Raw genomic sequence first — 19,581 nt, 5'->3', positions numbered from 1 at the left:
GGCTTATGATTTATATTTTTATTTTTGGAGTTATAATTGTCAGTAAATTATTCGCGAACACCCCTTCTGGAGCTGCCTTCAGTCACTTCACTTCAACTGCTGCGTAAGTACAGTACAGTGTGCATGGAGCAGTATAATGTGGAATCAGCCCATCAGACAGCTCTGCCACCGCTGGATTACTGTCTCTCCTCTACCGTGGTGATGTCGGTTGGACATTTGACAGATATTCAGATTACCAGTAAGAAAGAATTTCAATTGTTTTTATATTAAGCTTGTATCCAGATATTTGACCAATAATATGAAGAAAATGCGTCACATTAGGTATGGAAGATTCTGGTTTGGATTCTGGTCAAAAATTATACCAAATCATCTGCATAACAAGAAAGTTTATGTTCCATCCAAGAAATTTTAACACCACTATAGGCATACATTACAGGGGGGAAGGAGAGACATTACCCCCCCTCATCTAATAGTGTCCCTGTCTTTCTGACAATTTCCCCCGCTGATTTTCTCACTAACTCGATCATAAAATTAAGTAATTTTCATGTATTGAAATAGTAGATTAAATCTCTTCCTTGCAATGTATTTTGTAAAATGTAGATGTTTTATGTTTCCACATTTAAACAATAACCTTTTGTTATTTGGGTTCAGTCCAAATGTGCAGTACATTTTCTGCTCCAGCTACAGCGCCAATACTTCAACTCTCGGCTATAGACTGACTGTCATTTTCACATCTCTGCTTTTTAATTTGTTTTAACATCAGCGGACAGGGGATTGAACAAGTGTTTTTACTGTTTATCACCAGCAAAATAAGAGAAGGAGTGCGAGGCTGAGTAAAGAGAGGAAAGGTAATGGGTTTGAGCAAGTTGCATCCTTTAAAAAGGTTGTGTATTGAAATGCAGTGTAATATGGACTACAGTATTCATTCAGTCTGAAAAAGTAACTAAACGCTCTTAACTGGTGACAACATGTAGTGTCTGCACCTGAGCAATTATGCATTTTAACAAATTAATCATCTCGACTAATAATCCTTTAAAAGGGACTTGGAAGTTCTTCATTTCCTCCTGCACACAGGAGCAGAACCAGACACAGAGAAAACTCAAGAACAACAATGACTCATATTCTCTCTGGATGTTGTGAAATTGTCTGGGTTGACACATCTCTGCAACATTGCAGTCAGGGAAAGTGCCTCTGTTCAAGAAGGGAGACTGGAGGGTGTGTTCTAACTACAAAGGGATCACACTCCTCAGCCTCCCCAGTAAGTTCTATTTGTGGGTACTGGAGAGGAGAATCAACCAATAGTTGATCCTCAGATTCAGGAAGAGCAGTGTGCCTCCATCAGGTGCTCGAGGGTTCATGGGAGTTCTCCCAACCAGTCTACATGTGCTTGGCACATAGGCAGCAATAGGATTAGAGGCTAAGCACATTTAAGTCCGTCAAAGGTCAAAAGTCAGAGGTTCCATAAGCTCTCTCGAAGAGAGCGGGACTGCGCAAGTCGGACAAGGTGTTGCACAAGGTTCTGTTCAATCATAGACTGTATGAAAGACAAAATATTATCACCTTAACAAAAACAATGAAGGCTAACTATGTTAGTATAAAAAAAAACAGCATGATCCTATGCTGGCTATTTTTCTATGTCATCTCATTTGAAATTATTAGGGCCCGATAATTGTCATTGTCATAATTGGCAAGGTACTTATTAAAATTGTATCCGGGGAGTAAACAAGGACGGAAAACTAGTGAGTGGTATCAAAAATATTGTTCCAATTTTAAATTAATATTATGAAAAAATATTGAAAGACGGCCTGGGGCGGCTTAGTAGCGCCACCTCAAAAGTCAATTAACATAAGCTCAATGGGAGTTCGACGCAAAAAAAAGTCGCAGTAAAAATATGACGCTCACTCCAAAAATAAAGTTCATGTGAGATCATGTAAAAAATGATTTGATAACCCCGCCTTAAATCCTACAGGAAGTCAAAAATCTACATTAATTATTTTTTTATTTTACAGAAGCATTTGTGAAGATTTCTAAGCTGAACGCAACGATTTGCATATTATGCAAGTCTGTCCGTTTTTATTTAAGTTAATGTTAACATTTAGCTTTGAAAAAAAAAACAATTCCCAGCTAGTACGTACCAAGTATTTACATGGTACGTAAAGGTCTTAACATGCTGCCTGTTGTAGTCTATCTATAATTTGCTCTCTGCTTTGTGTTAATTACTTAATGATTTATTTTTGTTCCCCATAAAGAAGGAATGAACCTTGTTGAAATTGTGTCATCCATATAGGCAAATATTGATTTTTGGCTACAAAAGCAAGACACATCCTGTAAAAAAGGTATTAATTGAAATAATCTGTTACATGGCGGGCGTGTGTGCAGGTAAAGACATTGTGGCTTGGATCACCAACAAGATGAAGAACAGCACAGAAGGTGGGTACTGTGACTGTGAGGTACTCCTCGCTGTCTTCCTTCTCCTGTCTGTTTAAATCCTGTCAGTGCCTGTGTGACTTGAGTTTGACAGTAAGCTACTCCCCCTGCAGAGGCCCAGGTAGTGGGGACCCTGCTGGTGGCCTATGGATACATCTACCCCATCCAGAACCACAAGAAGCTGATCCTGTGCAATGACACTAGCCTCTATCGCTTCCAGGTACTCTACTTCATACAAATACCTATATTATCACACAGACACTCAAATTCTTCAGGTATTCTCCCCTCACAGTCACTCTCATTCTCCAAATATTTTTTTATACTACAGTGATACACAACACAAAATGATTAAAGCTGAGCTTTCACTATCCAATTTTGACACAAAATTTAGACACTGTGTGTGGTGGAGTGTACAGGTGAACACTAGCTGTGATTACCATAATTCTGCTGTTTGTATGGTTGCAGTGATTTCAAACATGCAAACTGCAGACAGCCGTAAACACCATTCCAGTTGGCTGGCTCCAGTTCACATGCTTCTTGTGAACTGGGACAAGAAGCATGTCCGACACATCTTCAGAACAAACCGCAGCACTCATAAAACCCCAAAAATATTTGTGGCAAAACTTTCGGACTAAAAAGAAAGCAGTGCTAAGGTTTGATAACCGTTTCCATCTATGATGTTTTGGGAGTTTGAATGTGCTGTATGAGAAGACAGAGGGACATACAGTGTGTCTATATTTAAATTGTTGCGAAATATAGCAAAATATATATTTAGCCTAATGACCATGACTGCATGTCACGGTATCCTTTAGTGGCCTCTACAGACTACCTCCCACTCAGCAGGCCCCGCTCTCTAGCTTGACATGCTGGCCTCCATCCAATACACATACATATACGTGCATGTTGCCCGTGACTCACGTGGCACCTGGAGTCTAAACAACCAAACAATAACAAACTCAGCGGCACCTTCCTCCTTTTTAGGTGAAATATTAAATATTTTGTTTTTCAAAAATGTGCACATAATGGCGCTTTGTGCATTTGTGGATTGGAAAGATGACTGTGCTTTTCTCTCCACTGATTTAACACAGTTTATATTTTTATGCTTCTTCCCCTGATGTGACGCTTTAACCAATCGATGTTAAGTATAATTTGTAACGTCCCAACGGCTTTTGGCAAGAGACTTTCCAGATTGATTCATGTGTAGAATTCAATTCAGAGTGAGCCATTTTAGTTGAAGTGTGCATGTGCAAAGGAGACGCAAATCAATAACAGCATCAAGTATCAACAAATGACTTAAAACCAGCTTTTAGATATGTTTTTGTTTATGGCTAAGGCTCTGGTCACATATCTAATGCTTAGATGTTAGTTAGAAAATGTCATTTATCACAGTGGATCTAGCAGTGAAGTGACACTAATTCATTCACTCACTAATTTTGACCATTGTTGTTTAGTTTAGTAAGGTATTCACTAATTTTTCACAAGAGGGACCTGGGTTTGAGAACATCTCTTTCTTGTTTTTTTTATTTTCACTTTTGCATGTTAATGGAGTTGGAGATGTTAATTGCTAACTGGTGTTCAGGAGCGGGACCACGCCTCAACCTACACTCCATTAGTAAAACACGCCCCCACTCTCTAACCACACCTCTAATTACCCAGAAGCCCTATTTATAAGGCCTATTCACCGCATATCTTGTCGTCTCAGCTCTCTCGACAGAGAGACAGTCAGCCAGTGCGTTCGCTTGATCAAATCATCAGATTCTGACCTGTTCCCAATCGAACTTCAGTCGGTTGTGTCTCCAGTCGTACGTTATCCAGAGGACCCGCCAACGCAGGTCCACTCTCCGCGGGGCACACTCTCGGTAGGCGTGATCCATGCCTCCAACACCACTTCCTCTGCACGCGCTCTCCCACGGACCCTACCTCCGAGACGTCCACACGCACACCGACCTCTACTCCAGCAACGGGACCCAACGACCCAACGGGACCCAATGGATCCGCCTCTTACTTCTTGGCCTCAGCTCTCATCAGGTGCGCCCCCGTATGCCGCAAGCTCCGGCGCCTAGCGCCCTACAAGTTCCGTGCACCGCCTCATGCGCGCCGCCTCGCGCGCGTCGCACCGTGCGCGCGCTCCCGTGCACGTGCGCTAAACTTTTCGCCAGCGTCCGCACTTCCTGGATCCAGCACGCAGCTGACGACGTCACCATCAGCCCATGGCCGCAGCTCAACCTCTCAGCTCCCCCTGGTGGTGGGAGCCAGCTGCACTCAACTTCCTCCACACGTATTTTTCTATCTCTCCACTACTACTGCCACATTCTACTGCCATTCAATCACTACATCTATAACTCACACCTTCAACTCCGTTACTCGGTTACAACTCACAGTTACTCGGTTACAACTCACAGTTACTCGGTTACAACTCAGTTACTCGGTTACAACTCACAGTTACTTGGTTACAACTCACAGTTACTCGGTTACAACTCAGTTACTTGGTTACAATTCACAGTTACTCGGTTACAACTCAGCTACTCGGTTACAACTCAGCTACTCGGTTACAACTCAGTTACTCGGTTACAACAGTCAGCTCACAGCTTACAGCTCACCGCTCAACTCACTGCTACAGCTCACCGCTCAACTCACAGCTACAGCTCACCGCTCAACTCACAGCTATAGTTCACCGCTCAACTCACAGTTACTCAGTTACAGCTCACAGCTCACCTCACAACTACTACTCAGTTACTCAGCTGCAGCTCACAGCTCAGCTCAACTCACAGCGACAGCTCACAGCTCAACTCACAGCGACAGCCCACAGCTCAACTCACAGCGACAGCCCACAGCTCAACTCACAGCGACAGCTCACAGCTCAGCTCACAACCATGGGCGGAGCCAGGCCCTGGCTTTGGGGCTTGAGCCCCGGATCTTTGTCCAAAAGCCCCGGATCTTTTAATTTTTTAAAAATGCAGTATGATGTCACTAAGTGGATAGCGTAACAGGTAGAGCTTTGGGTTGGGATGCAGGGGACCAGGGTTAATATCCAGCAGTGGCTTCAATTCTCCTTACCCATTTCATAACCCCGTTTGTTTATTTTTGTTGAACTGATGTATAATTGTCTCCATGTAGAAAGTGGGCGCTAGCGTAGAAAGTGCGCGGTGTTTACAGCACGTCATGCAATCTGACCAGTTTGGCCTTTTCTACATCATTTAACTGAGGTTTTGCAAAAAGTGAAGGACACAAGAGCAGATCGACTGGAAAAAAGAGACATTCAGAACATGTGCTGAAAAACAAAGTTTATAGACAACAACAGCACATGATCGTTCAAACCATGAATTCATTGTGGTTGTCGGTGAAGCAGTGGCTCAGAGGTTTTATTCATCTACAAAGCTAAAGCAGAGAAACTACAGGACAAACAGCTCACTGAGGAAGGTGTTTGGTAAAGGTAAGATTAGCCTTATTTTTCAACGCCGACTAGCCTAGACAGCAGAGCATCAGTCTGTGGATATTAGTGTTGTGAGTTCGAGCACTGTCAGGGGCATGTTTTTCATATTTGTTTTGTCACTGATTGTTTTAAAGGTACCATAACATGCTTTTTTCACGTTTCGTAGTCTATCCTAAGTGTATAATTGATAATAATAAGGGTTGTGCAACACCCTTAACATAATAGTTAAGAAATATCATCCATACCTTGGACCCCGCTCACCAACCCGGAAATGCAAACGGCTTGGTTTGATATTGGCCCCACCCTTGCGAAGAGCGATCTGGCTCCCCCGCCCAACCCGTGACGTAGTCTCAGCAAGAGCGTGTGTCCCCCGCCCACCCGTAACGTAGTCTCAGAGAGCGCGTGTGTCCCCCATAGCTGTCAGCTCCGCCGTGCGCCGCTCACGCCGCGCGAGTGAGTGACAAACGATAGAACTTGAGATCAACACTACTTTGAGCCTAAATAAAACTGGTGTTAATTCTACAGCGTGCACAGAACAGATATATCTATAGATGCATCTATAAGCTGCATCAACTGCCACATAAACCTTCACCATTGTGATAATAGTAAAGAGTGCAATATCATTAATGAAGTTTTGGGCCTCTTTGAGCCGTGTTTTGTCGTAAATCGAAGCAGAAAAACACTGGTATAGAATGGCCTTGTATGGGGAGACACGGGTTAGCCTGGAGGAGCCAGCGCAGAGCCGGGGGGCGGGAGGCGCAGGCGTGAGGCGGGAGGGGGATTGGGAGGGGGGAGGGGGGATGGTGACGCGTACCTGGGGTCATGAGGCGGTCTTGCACCCACCCCTCGTCAGTTTGGAGATTCGCGGAAAGGAGATAGTCTGTAATATAGCTAAAAACTGCTGGAATCAATCAAAAAAACACTCCGGGTACATATATGAAGCACAAATAGCAATGTAAGAAGGTTAACAGCTCTGAAAAGTCGATTTTGCATGTTATGGGACCTTTAAAGAACACCAAGATGTACAATTTCTTGAATGACTAAATGTCACCTCTTTTGTTCTGTTCAACGTTTTTTGGAGGGAGGAGCTCTCTCCGAAGGCTGTCTTTGCCTTTGGAGGGTTACTGTATGTAACTGCACTAAAACCACATCATATTGGCCAGAATGAACCCCCTCCCTTTCTTTTTAGGCTAAGCCCCGGATGTTTAGAATGTCTGGCTCCGCCTCACAACTACTACTCAGTTACTCAGCTGCAGCTCACAGCTCAGCTCAGCTACAGCTCAACTCACAGCGACAGCTCACAGCTCAACTCACAGCGACAGCTCAACTCACAGCTTACAGCTCACAGTTCAACTCACAGCTTACAGCTACAACTACAGCCACGCTCACCGAGCCCCGCCGGCAGCTACGCTCACGGCAACCACACAAACTCCAAACCACGGCGCCAGCCACGCTAGCTCTGAGCACGAACCTCGCCAGCAGCCTCGCTCGCCCCGACCCACGGCAGCCGGCCACATGCTCAACACGGCAGCAGCCACACGCCGGGTCCCTTTCTCAACCACTCATCCCTCCTATCACTCATCCCCTCGCTCAACCACCCCGGCCTAAAGCTCGTCCCGACTCACGGCAGCCGGCCACACGCTCATCCCGACTCACGGCAGCCGGGCACACGCTCGCCCTGACCCACGGCAGCGGCCACACGGCAACAGCCACACGCCCGCTCCCTCCCTCAAACACTCATCCCACTCATCCCTCCCTCTATCACTCATCCCAATCATCCCCTCTCTCAATCACCTAGGCCACACGCTCGCACCGAACCACAGCAGCCGGCTGCAAGCTCGCCTCGGCCGCTCGCCTCGGCCACACGGCAACAGCCACACGCCCGCTCCCTCTCTAAACCACTCATCCCTCCCTCTATCACTCATCCCAATCATCCCCTCCCTCAATCACCTCGGCCACACGCTCGCACCGAACCACAGCAGCCGGCCACAAGCTCGCCTCGGCTACTCGGCCACTCACTCGGCCACTCACTTTGCAGCAGCCGCTCGGCAGCAGCCTCACGCCCGCTCCCTCCCTCATCCAATCCCATCCCCCCCTCCCATCCCTCCCACCCCCCCTTCCCATCCCTCCCTCCCAGCCCTCCCTCCCATCCCTCCTCAACCTCTCATCCCTCCCATCCCTCCCTCAATCACCCATTCATCCATTTGACGCCTCTTCCACGTCCTCACCAGGGTCTCAGCGGACACAGGGTCGCCGTCTCTCCCCGGAGCAGTCACCGGGCACTGGGATGCTCAATCATTTCACATTCCCTCTTTCTCAGAAGAGGCATATCTCGGCACGCACCTCAACCCATCGTGCATCTCGAGGCATCGAAGACCGCTCCGTGCACTCCATCATCCTACAGGACAAGCCCTTAAATCCAGACCAAGGACCCGCTTCCCGTTCCGTTCAGGTGACCATCGGACTCCGCACTAGGATGACTCTTCTCCTCAAGACCCAAAGGAATGCAGCTCGTTTCCTCCACGCCTGTTCGGATTATACCTCACTATCGTTCAGGACATTTTTTGGGGGTTCGACCAGTCAGAAGGCACTCATTTGACAACAAGTCTTTGTAAGGGATATTCTATTACGCCTCACCTCAATAAGTCTCTAAACTGTCTACTCCCCTCTATCAATCCGTCACTTGCATTGCTTATACTCAAAACCATAAACGACAACACCTACTCACGATTCATCGTTCAAAATTCGACGGTCCGCACCAAACTTCAATGATTGCCAATTCCTCTTCGATCTTCAGGAAACACTTTAAAATCGCACTACCCTTTCATCTCTTGTTTCACTCATTCCAAACAATCTCATTCAGCTCGGATTAAGTTCCTTCAGTCATCACTCACATTGACCTTACTACTATCCCAAGCTCGTCAACTCTACATACATGCAATCGCTCTCCCCAACCTTCTCCGCTCTGGAGCAAGGCGACTCCACCATGTAATCCAGTTTGAAGTTCGGACGTGCAATCGTTAAATCTATCGCACTCGCACCTTTTCGCACCCACGTACTCGCACCAGTACTTGTTTTCGTCTTCAGTAACGGACAGACCGCTTTTAGAGCCCCCATCCTGAGTCTCTACCCAGCCAACTCTCGTGCTTGATCGTCACTGCATCGTCGCAATATCGTAGCTCGATCGTGGCTCGATCGTCGCTTCACTGTCGATCTCCATCTTCGATCTCCATTGTCGACCTACATCGCCGAACTTCATCGCCGACCTTCATCGCCGAGCTCCATCGCCGAGCTCCATCGCCGAGCTCCATCGTCGAGCTCCATCGTCGAGCTCCATCGTCGAGCTCCATCGTCGTTATTATCAATAAATATTCTTTCATACTCCATTGTGGCATGGTCCCTGCTAGTGAAATGCTATCCATTAAATATTGATCACCACCCCAAGTCTGCCTGCCCATCCATAACAGTCACTGCATGCTACTGGTCCACAGCCCTGTAAAAACACCTCTGACTCGTTTGTCATACAGTTTGAGAAGGTCAACAAAGTACAGGGCTGGTAGAAGATTTCCAGTAACTTGTTGCACAAATTAAAAGACCTGAGGCTTCTCAGGATGTAAATTATACCCATGCCCTTCTTGTACACAGCATTACTATTGTTCCTCCAGCCCTGTCTGTTGTTCGTGTACTCCAAGGCGCATTGCTCGCACTCCTTGTCCTTGGATGATTATAGTCTCCACTGGAGGCCTTCTGATGTCAACCATTAATTTTTACATGTGATGCTGCATTTATATTTGGATTAGCCACATTATTCCAGAATAAAAGATATTGTAAAGATCTGCATTATTAACCAAAGCCCTGTCTTTTGCCTGCAGACTCCCTACTTCTGGCCCACACAGAAATGGGTGGCAGAGGACTCTGATTATGGTACGTGGAGTTTGTATCATATGTTTCATCTTATAAACACATATTTATGGTTGTAATATTGATGTGTTTAAAAGTCTGTCTGTTCTGATTTACAAACAAAAATAAATCCAAGGAAAAAGCTCCAGAAATGATTTTGATACCACAATGATAAATCAAATATTTTTTAACTTATAAGATAATTTATTTTTCAACCAAACATCTTTAAAGGACACATATTGGACAACATAGACTTTTTTGAGCATCTAACCTTGTTCTCTGATCAAAACATACCTGGAGTTGTATTTAGTTAAATTCATGCTTGTTTCATTAATTGTATTTATGAGCTCCTCTTCTCTGTTCCTTCTCTGAGCCTCACAAAAACAGACTTGCACACATTTGTGACGTCAAAAGTAGAGCTCTGGTGTTCTCATGTTTTTAGGCTATGAATCATCACCATGCTCGTTCAGAGCATTAAAATTAAAACTGCATGCATACATTACCATGTCGAGGAAAGCTAGCATTTGTTTATTTCCCAATGGCAATTCCCTCTGCTGTAAGTAGATGGGGTCCTAATACAAACCCTGATGAAGGAACACCCGACTAAGAGAAAGTATAGTACATTCAGTACATCGGAAACAAGTTGGTGTAATCCTTCATTTGTTAAGTAGTCAGTTTCAGTAGATATTGCACATACCAGAGATAGTTACACGCTTATTTTCATGTGCAGAGGCAAAGTGACAGCAGGTTAACAGTGTGCAGGTAATCCATAAAATAAAATGGCCCTGGTAATTTTTAAAATACAGTTAAAAAAGACGAAACAACACCAACAACCCAGTGCCAACACTCTCATTAAGCACATAACAGTGCATAGGATATCAATTGCGCCGAGGGGCACCACCAGCTTGACCAAGCAGTTTGGATTCAATGACAGAATAGAGTTTTATGTGCAACAGCTACACAATTCCTTTTGCAGTGAAACTGGGGGGCTAAAATAGGCCTACTCTGTCTTTAGTTCTTTATCAGTTTAAAACTAACTAGGGATCAAGTGTAACCGCTCTCTCTCTCTTGAGATGCACTGGCAGCTACAAGCAACAGACAGAGATATCAGGGCCAAAGCTGGGAACACACATTCTACCGAACACAAGGAGCCAAATATATTGACCTCATATTCAATTAAAAACCACAAAAAAGTGAGAATAAACAAGATTTGTGATGCGTTGCAGCTCCGTGGAGCCCAAAGTGGTTAAATTCTTACAAATGTCTAAATCATGTTTTTCATTAATAAAACAGAAAGCATGACTAGTTTGCTGCCTGTAGTGTTTTCTAGAGCCTTGATCTGTTCTGCAGAAGAGCAGGAGAAGGGCACTGGGTGAGGCAAAGGCGGAGCAAGGAAATTTAGGTACTGTGGGGGGTCTCAAAATAAACTTGAGTTACTAATAAGGCTGAGCAAAATAATATGTCTGTTTGCCGTAACTCGACCGACCCGGTATGAAACTAGCCGACAGAAAAAAAACGAAAAAACTGAAAATACGTCAAAATCTTTTATTTTTCAATTATTTTGCCGACTCACCGACCGGTCTTTCCTAAACCGCCGTGTCGAATATTTTTATCACGTTGGTAAACCTATCTTTCATCCCAAAGGACTTGATGACGCATTTGCGCAACATATGTGCGTCTTCACATCCAGTCCTCCACATGCGTCTGTGACAAAACATATTGCCTTTTACAAGTTGGTTTGCCTCTGTCGGCGCTACTGAAGTTTCTATAGTACATTTCACGCTATATCACGGTAGGAAATTTGACTTTAACGCAATGCATTCTGGGATTGAAACACGCCCAGCAGCATCATCACAACAAACATGGCGGCGCCCGTGTCCCCCGCATGTTCCCCCCGCTCGCCTTCGAGTGTGAAATAAAACAGGTTTTGTACTTGAGATTCTGTGCTCTGATCAATGCACTTGAATTAATCACTTAATGAACCTGATGAGGCTTAGCATTGAAAACCATTTCAGGAGGCTAAGGGTATGCTGTGTTGTCAACAAAGCAAACTACGGAATCACAATATAAACATAAAACATATTTATAGTGGCATGTAACTTTTTCTTTTCTTTGGTACATCGTTCCATACACCTTGCATGATTCAATTGATGTCAGTATTTATGTATAATGAAGACAGTAGTTAACATAAAGAAAGAAACATTGAGGCACTGATTGTCCAAGATTTAGACGTAGTTCATTCAGTGTTTTTCTGCAGCCATTTACCTGGCCAAGAGGAACATCCGGAAGAAAGGCATGCTGGAGCCCCACGAGCAGGTACCGCTTTGAGATTGAATTCAACTGCATAGTTTCCATCGGATTTGTGTGTGATGCCGTGTACCTTGGTTAGATTTGTATCTGACTTGCTCTGAGGTCTGTGTATGTGTCAGTGCTTTTCACATACACTATATATACAGTTTTGGTTGATAATGTATAGCTATATTGAAAATTCCAAACATATATGACAGTCAACATTAATCATAATTTTAAGCTAATATTTAGCAGCGACGGCTAGCGCCATGATTCATTCACAGCAGAGTGAAAGTGTTAACATAGAATACTTTAGATCTTGTTATAAACATGTAGGTGGCTGGATGTGTAATAAAAATGTTTAATCCAAACTGCAACATTAATAAAACTATGTATTTATTTATTATTAGTTTATAGGAACTGGGACAATGCACATTAATCAACATTTCTGTAAATGTGCCAGTATTAGCAGTAGTTTAGTTAGTTTCCAACTGTATTCCCAGACAGGGGGTAAAATGCAAGCAATATTCAAAACTCACATTTAAATTATGTACAGTACAATCAGGATTAGTAGAAAAATATAAAATATTATGAGTCCATGTAAAAACAGATTACTGGGGTAAACGTGTAAAGAAATCTGCAGGAGGACAACAGTACACAAGCGATAAAGGCCTCACCTCCATGCACAGTTTGGGCTCTGGAACCCATCTCCTCGAGAGGGGCTGGACATCAAGTTCTCCTGTGTTGCCCACGGGGAGAGGCGTAGGGCTGGTGTGGGCTTGCTTATAGCCCCACAGCTCATCCGCCACAAGTTGGACTTCTCCCGGTGGACGAGAGGGTCATGTCCTTATGCTTATGAGTTTTGGGCATGTATCTCACTGTTGTGTCGGCCTACAGGCCGAACAGCAGTGCAGAGTACCCAGCCTTCTTGGAGTCCCTGGGGTACTGGACAGTGCACCCACTGGGGGACACCATTGTTCTACTGAGGGACTTCAACTTCCACATTGGCAATGACAGTGACACCTGGAGAGGGGTAATCTGGAAGAACGCCTTCCCTGATATTACCGCGAGCAGTGTTCAGTTATTGGACTTCTGTGCTAGCCACGGACTGTCCATAACGAACACCATATTCAAGCAGAAGGCTGTCCATCAGTGCAGGTGGCACCAGGGCACCCTAGGCCGGAATGATCAAATTTGTTTTTGTGTCGTCCGACCTTCGGCCGCGTGTTTTGGACACTCGGGTCAAAGCTGTCAACCGATCAACACCTGAGGTGAGTTGGATCCGCTGGTGGTGGAGGAGGAAACCGGACAGACTTGGCAGGCCCAAGCGCATTGTGAGGGTTTGTTGGCCGAGCTCTTTGTCAGCAGGATCTTCAACTCACACCTCCGGGGGAGCTTCTCCCAGATCCAGCGGGGCTGGGGAAATTGAGTCTGAGTGGACCATGTTCTCGACTTCCATTGTCAATGCGGCTGCTCGGAGCTGTGGTCGTAAGCTCGCAGGTGCCTGTTGCGGTGGCAACCCCTGAAACCGGTTTTGGACACCGGAAGTAAGGGATGCTGTCAAGGTGAAGGCTTATCAGGCCTCTTTGGGAGGACTCCTGAGGCAGTTGACAGGTATCTGAAAGCTAAGCGCAGCACAGCTTGTGCTGTCACAGAAGGGAAAACCCGGGGCTGGGAGGAGTTCAGAGAGGCCATGGAGGAGGACTATCAATTTGCCTCAGAGAAATACTGGCAAACCGTCCAATGCCTCAGGGGGGAGAAGCAGTGCTTTACCAACACCATTTATGGTGCAGGTGGAGGCTTGTTGACCTCGACTGCGGTTGTCGTCGGACCTTGGCAGGAATACTTTGAGGACCTTCTTAATCCAGCTGTCACGTCTTCCGAAGAGGAAGCAGTGACTGAGGTCTCGTAGGCTGACTCATCTATCACCCAAGCCGAGGTCACTGGGGTTGTTGGCAAACTCCAGTGGTGAATGAGATCCGTCCTGTGTACCTTAAGTCTCTGGACGTTGTAGGATTGTCTTGGCTGACACGTCTCTGCAACATTGCGAGGACATCAATGAAACTATGCCAACTCAAATCTGTGCTGTAATCAAAGCTAAAGACGTATGCCCCACAAGCATATGCCCCTTTTTTTCTGTAGTATGCAGTGTAATTCATGCGTGGTCTGATGTGAATGTGTTATTCCCAGGCTCACTACAACCATTTGCACAAATGGCTCAACCACAAGTGGGACTTCATCGTGATGCAGGCCACGCAGCAGTACAAGTCAGTGAATCTCCATCTGCCAAATCTAAACTAACATTCACACACTTTTTTGTTTTTGTTTTTATGAGTCTTACACTACAAATAAAATGTTACTCAACTCAACTTCCCTGTGTGAACCCAACATTTTTGTTGTGTCTGTTGTGCAGAAGAGAACAGGACTGAACTAAATAATGTGCAATGGCACATTATCGAGCGTCTGCATTCTTGCGAGTGTCTACATTCTTGCGTAAAAGTACTACATGTGTGTAGTAAAGACTTTTCTCCCTTTTTAGGCTCGAGCCATGGAATGGAATGTTCATTCCATGGAATGCTCGAGTCTATTGTTCTTGCCCTGGGGGCGCGGCGCCGGGCCATGTGGATCTACACGGCAAGCTCCATTTTATTCGAGTTCGGGCCGAGCCGATCGCGTCTATGTCCCCATGTGTGACTTTCATCGATGTTCAGGGGGTCAAAAATGCCCGAGTATGAACATGAAGAATAGGAATAAGAAACCAGGGGGAAAACAATAGACTTGAGCATTCCATGGAATGAACATTCCATTCCATTGCTCGAGCCTAACAAAAATAAAGTCTTTACTACACACATGTAGTACTTTTACGCAAGAATGCAGACACTCGCAATGGCTTCAGCTGAAAATACTTTATTCTTTAGAATAAAGTCTAAAGAATATTCTTTATTCTTTAGACTTTAATCTTTACAGTCTCTTTAGCTCCAGTACTAGTTTGTTTAAGATGAAGTTGTGTAACGTTAGTTAGTTATAGAGTTGGGGTGTGTTGAAAAATGTGCCGAGGATGAGAAGGAAGAGGATGTTCTAACATGCTTTGAACTCATGGGCTTTGAAACGCCAAAGTAATAGAATAATAACTTTTAAAGTTATGGGAATGCGGGAGATGGCGGAGGAGAGTGGATCGGTGGTCGAAGACGTTCTGGACGGCGTGGAGGAGCAGCCTTTTCTGGCTGCACGTGCCCGGAAACGTAAAAAGTCCCTTAGCTCGTCCGAGGGTTCTGGGAATGAGCAGCAGGATGAGGCTGAAGCTATTGATATCCAGAGTGAGAGCAGATACTGTAAGGTGATCATAAAGCTTGCACAGGATAGTGCATCCTTTAAGGAGTGGAATTCAGTGGCATTGTCAAAGAGCCTAACTGTAGCTGTGGGAGTGATCAAGAGTGCGAGTGTCCTTAGAGATGGCTCGCTGCTGGTCGTGTGCAAGGACGCGGCTCAGCAACGGAAGGCGATTGGAACTAAACGTCTGGGTGGAAAGGACATTCTTGTGTCTGATGCTGAAAGAAACACGGTCAGAGGAGTTATCGTAGGTGTCCCTACGGCGACGTCTGTGGATGAAGTTAAGGAGAATTTGACTGGAGCTACGGTGGTGGACGCTAGGCGGTTGAAGGTGACCCGGTCTGGGGTAAGATGTGACAGCTTGTCGGTAATGGTAACACTTGAAGGGAGGTGCCTGCCTAGTAAGGTGTTCATTGGGTTCATGTGCCATGACGGTAGGCCATATGTTCCACCGCCCCTGCGTTGCTTTAAGTGCCAGCGCTTTGGGCATATTGCAGCGGTCTGTAGAGGGAGGTAAAGATGTGGTAAATGTGCAGGAGATCACGAGTATGGGAAGTGTGACGTGGGAGCAAAACTGAAGTAACTGTGGGGAAGAACATAGCTCTGCCTACGGGGGATGCAGGTTTAGCAAAAGAGCTGCTGAGGTGCATAAAATAAAGGTATCTCAAGGTATATCCTATGCAGATGCAGTCAAGAAAGTTTCAAGTAACGAGTTTAGAGTAAATACAGAGAGAGGAGCCAGCGCTGCTCCCAGCCAGGGCGAAATGAGAAAGGCCAGCGCGTCTCCCTGGAATAAAGCCGGTTGTTGTTGTTGTTGTTGTTGTTGTTGTTGTTTTATGGCGGTTGGCATCCAAGTGTTGCATTACCGCCAGACTTTATTCCTCAGACTTTGTCGTAGTCCTCAGACTCTGTCGTAGTCCGTAAAAGTACTCCTTCCATTGCTTTGGTGTTACAAAGCCCATGAGGTCATGATATGTCTTTGTGACTAGAATAGTTGTTGTTGTTTCAGACAACAACCGGCTTTATTCCAGGGAGACTCTTCTTCATCTTCCTCTCCTTCTTTGACGTTCGGTGCTTCCACCGTACAGCTTTATTCTTTAGGCTTCATTCTACAGGCTTTAATATTTCCACTGATGTCGCTGCTTGGTAGCCGTGCGTCTACGAGACTGGACGAGGACAGGAGACCACCCCCACCCCCATCTCGTCACTCTGATCACTCTGACTCCCCCAAAGCAGACCCCCATCACTCCGACTCCCATTTAGCGCCTTTAGCCTGTTTTCTATATCTGCCCAATCAAGCTCCTTTGTTCCAAGGAATCTCCCTGCAGCTTTAGCAATGATCCTGATCCTTTCAGTTCTGCTTTGAGTCTGAGCAGCACAGTTTACAACATCCACCATAAAGAGTACAAAATCCTCTCTATCCACAACCAGGGTATTCTCATTAATTCTGGAACCTGCACACTTGGGACCTCCACTCTTGAAACCTTCACACTTCTTGGGAGCCACGCTGGCCTTTCTCATTTCGCCCTGGCTGGGTTGGTCTCTGAAACAACAACAACTATTCTAGTCACAAAGACATATCATGACCTCATGGGCTTTGTAACACCAAAGCAATGGAAGGAGTACTTTTACGGACTACGACAGTCTGAGGACTACGAAAAGTCTGAGGAATAAAGTCTGGCGGTAATGCAACAATTGGATGCCAACCGCCATAAAACAACAACAACAACAACAACAACTTGGATGCCAACCGCCATAAAACAACAACAACAACAACAACAAAAACAACAACTATAAAACACCAAACAAGGGGAAGAAGTGTCAGCACAGAGCAGAACTATGTGTGTGGAAGTCAAAGCACTGGAAGAAGAACTTTTAGGACTACGACAAAGTCTGGGGAATAAAGTCTGGCGGTAATGCAACACTCGGATGCCAACCGCCATAAAGCAACAACAACAACAACACCAGAGACTGTAAGGTGATCATAAAGCTTCCACAGGATAGTGCATCCTTTAAGGAGTGGAATTCAGTGGCATTGTCAAAGAGCCTAACTGTAGCTGTGGGAGTGATCAAGAGTGCGAGTGTCCTTAGAGATGGCTCGCAAAGCAATGGAAGGAGTACTTTTACGGACTACGACAGAGTCTGAGGACTACGAAAAGTCTGAGGAATAAAGTCTGGCGGTAATGCAACAATTGGATGCCAACCGCCATAAAACAACAACAACAACAAGAATAAAGTCTGGCGGCGCAACACTCGGATGCCAACCGCCATAAAACAACAACAACAACAACAATGTAACATTTGGATACCAGCTGCCATAAAACAACAACAACATTTAGTTTAGTTGTGTAAAGAAGTGTGATGTGCAAAATGTGCGGAAAAGGTAATGCATTTGTGTGAAAGTACTGCATGTGTGTGACACATGTGTCTCAGAGTACTACATGTGTTGAAAATGTTCAATATTTGTTGAAAAATATTCAGCCTTCCCGCGCGGCCACCTTCCCGCCCGTCAATGTTTTCTGCTGCATTTTGCAGCATACCAATGACGCTCAGTAATTCACAGTTGATGATTGCGTAGTTTGTGACTCAAATTGCAAGATCGTGCTGAACGCAGACCTGAGCAGGGAGAAAGGGAGAGAGAGACTCGGTGACCCGGCTGCACCCCCTCCTCCCTGTAGAGCTTAGTAGCATTAGCGTTAGCATTAGTGTTAGCATTAGCATTAGCAATTTACTTTTCCAAATGCTGAAAAAAAGTACTGTATGTAAAAATGTCAAAGCAATAGCACCCCTAAGACGGTGAAAGCGATCATAAAGAGGTATAGCTTGTTGAAATCAGTGAAAGTGTCAAGGAGTTGAAACGCGTCAAAAATCCTACAATCCTAAAATACAAGAACATATAGTGTCTGCTTTATGACATAAGCAGACATTCAAATAAGAGTGATTTGTTACATAAGGATCTGGCATTTAGCACAGCAAGTTTCAGACTAGTTTCAGTGGGACTGGGCCTTATCTTTTCACAGGGAATATGAATCAAATTTCTCAGATTGGGCAGCCTGACTCGCATTTTGTTTTCCCATCTGTATGATGTGACTACAGAAATTGGAGTGTCTACAGAGCCGCGGCGCACGGCCGAAACTGCCATGTTATTTTGTGCCGCGGCTCCTGAAACTGCTGCGCTATTTGACCGCGCCATTTTAGACCGCGCCGGGTTAAGGTTAGGGTTAAGGTTAGGGTCAGGGTTAGGGTTAAGATTAGGGTTAGGGTTAGGGTTAGCCATGAGGCTATATGGCAGTGCCGCGGTTCCTGAAACTGCTGGGCCATTTGACTCTGGCTCTGCAGCCACGGCCTACAGAAATAGCACTAGGGGGGGCTATGCTTACACTGGGCCCCGGGTTGGTTTGATTTTTAATAACAATAAGTCAATGCTGAGACCCAGTGCATCCTATCTATGGGCGATACCAGGTGAAATGCGAGGGGGGATGGGTGGTGCGGCTTTTGTAGCCGGGGAGAGTTTGGAACCAGGTGAAAGGCGAGGGGGGATAGGTGGTGGGGCTTTTGTTGGTGTAGTCGGCTTGTGCGGGGAAGAGTTGATAAGTATTGACATAACTCTTGATCTTGCTATGATGGGCGTAAGTGGAGCCATCTTAAGGCCTGATTTGATCAGACATTCAAGATGACTGGGAAAGCCCCTGGGTGAGAGTGGAGATGGGAAGGAGAGTGAAGAATCTTTAGTGGGAGTAGATGCAGGGGGAACCCAGGGCTGCTCTGAAGGCAGGGGCGATGACAGAGATGTTGTTGGGCCTGTCACACATGGGTCCAAGGCCTTTGAAGATTGTTGTGGTGCTGTTGCTGATGAGGCCTTCGCTGGAGGCGGTGGAGGTGATTGTGGAGCAGCTGGAGCTGAATCCTTTTCTGCTCATGAATCCTTTGGTGGAGGCTGTGGTTGTGGTGCTGTTGATTCTGAAACATTGGCTCAGTCTTTGGCTAGTGGAACAGGAATTCTTCTCTCTGACCGACCGTGGGAAAAGCAGAAACAAGTCACCTCGGAGACACTTTGAGTTATTCACAGATTCTGGAAGCTATCCAATGATGCCCATACACATCTGATCATATTTGAGTAAGTTGTGGTCATTTGAATGTATACAACTCTCAAACCCATTCACTGAGAAAACGGCCTCTGAAGTTTCACGCCTGAGTGAGCC

General features: G+C 45.6%; 1 protein-coding gene across 1 annotated transcript in view; it reads left to right on the top strand.

Annotated features, from left to right (window-relative positions):
* The window catches only part of rgs9a (regulator of G protein signaling 9a), a 71,207-nt gene that overhangs the window by 16,709 nt on the left and 34,917 nt on the right, over positions 1-19,581 (top strand). Inside the window, exons 3-7 of the mRNA XM_072464331.1 lie at positions 2,380-2,430; positions 2,541-2,647; positions 9,733-9,784; positions 12,018-12,076; positions 14,240-14,316. Coding sequence (XP_072320432.1) covers positions 2,380-2,430; positions 2,541-2,647; positions 9,733-9,784; positions 12,018-12,076; positions 14,240-14,316 — 346 coding nt within the window. The remainder of the gene's footprint in view (positions 1-2,379; positions 2,431-2,540; positions 2,648-9,732; positions 9,785-12,017; positions 12,077-14,239; positions 14,317-19,581) is intronic.

Source organism: Eucyclogobius newberryi, unplaced genomic scaffold (genome assembly GCF_026437365.1).
Source record: "Eucyclogobius newberryi isolate DKJ021-1_F unplaced genomic scaffold, fEucNew1.0.hap1 SCAF_44, whole genome shotgun sequence".
In the NCBI taxonomy this organism is placed as follows: Eukaryota; Metazoa; Chordata; class Actinopteri; order Gobiiformes; family Gobiidae; genus Eucyclogobius; species Eucyclogobius newberryi.
The sequence above is the reverse complement of the archived record's forward strand: the minus strand, read 5'-3'. Positions and strand labels throughout refer to the sequence as shown.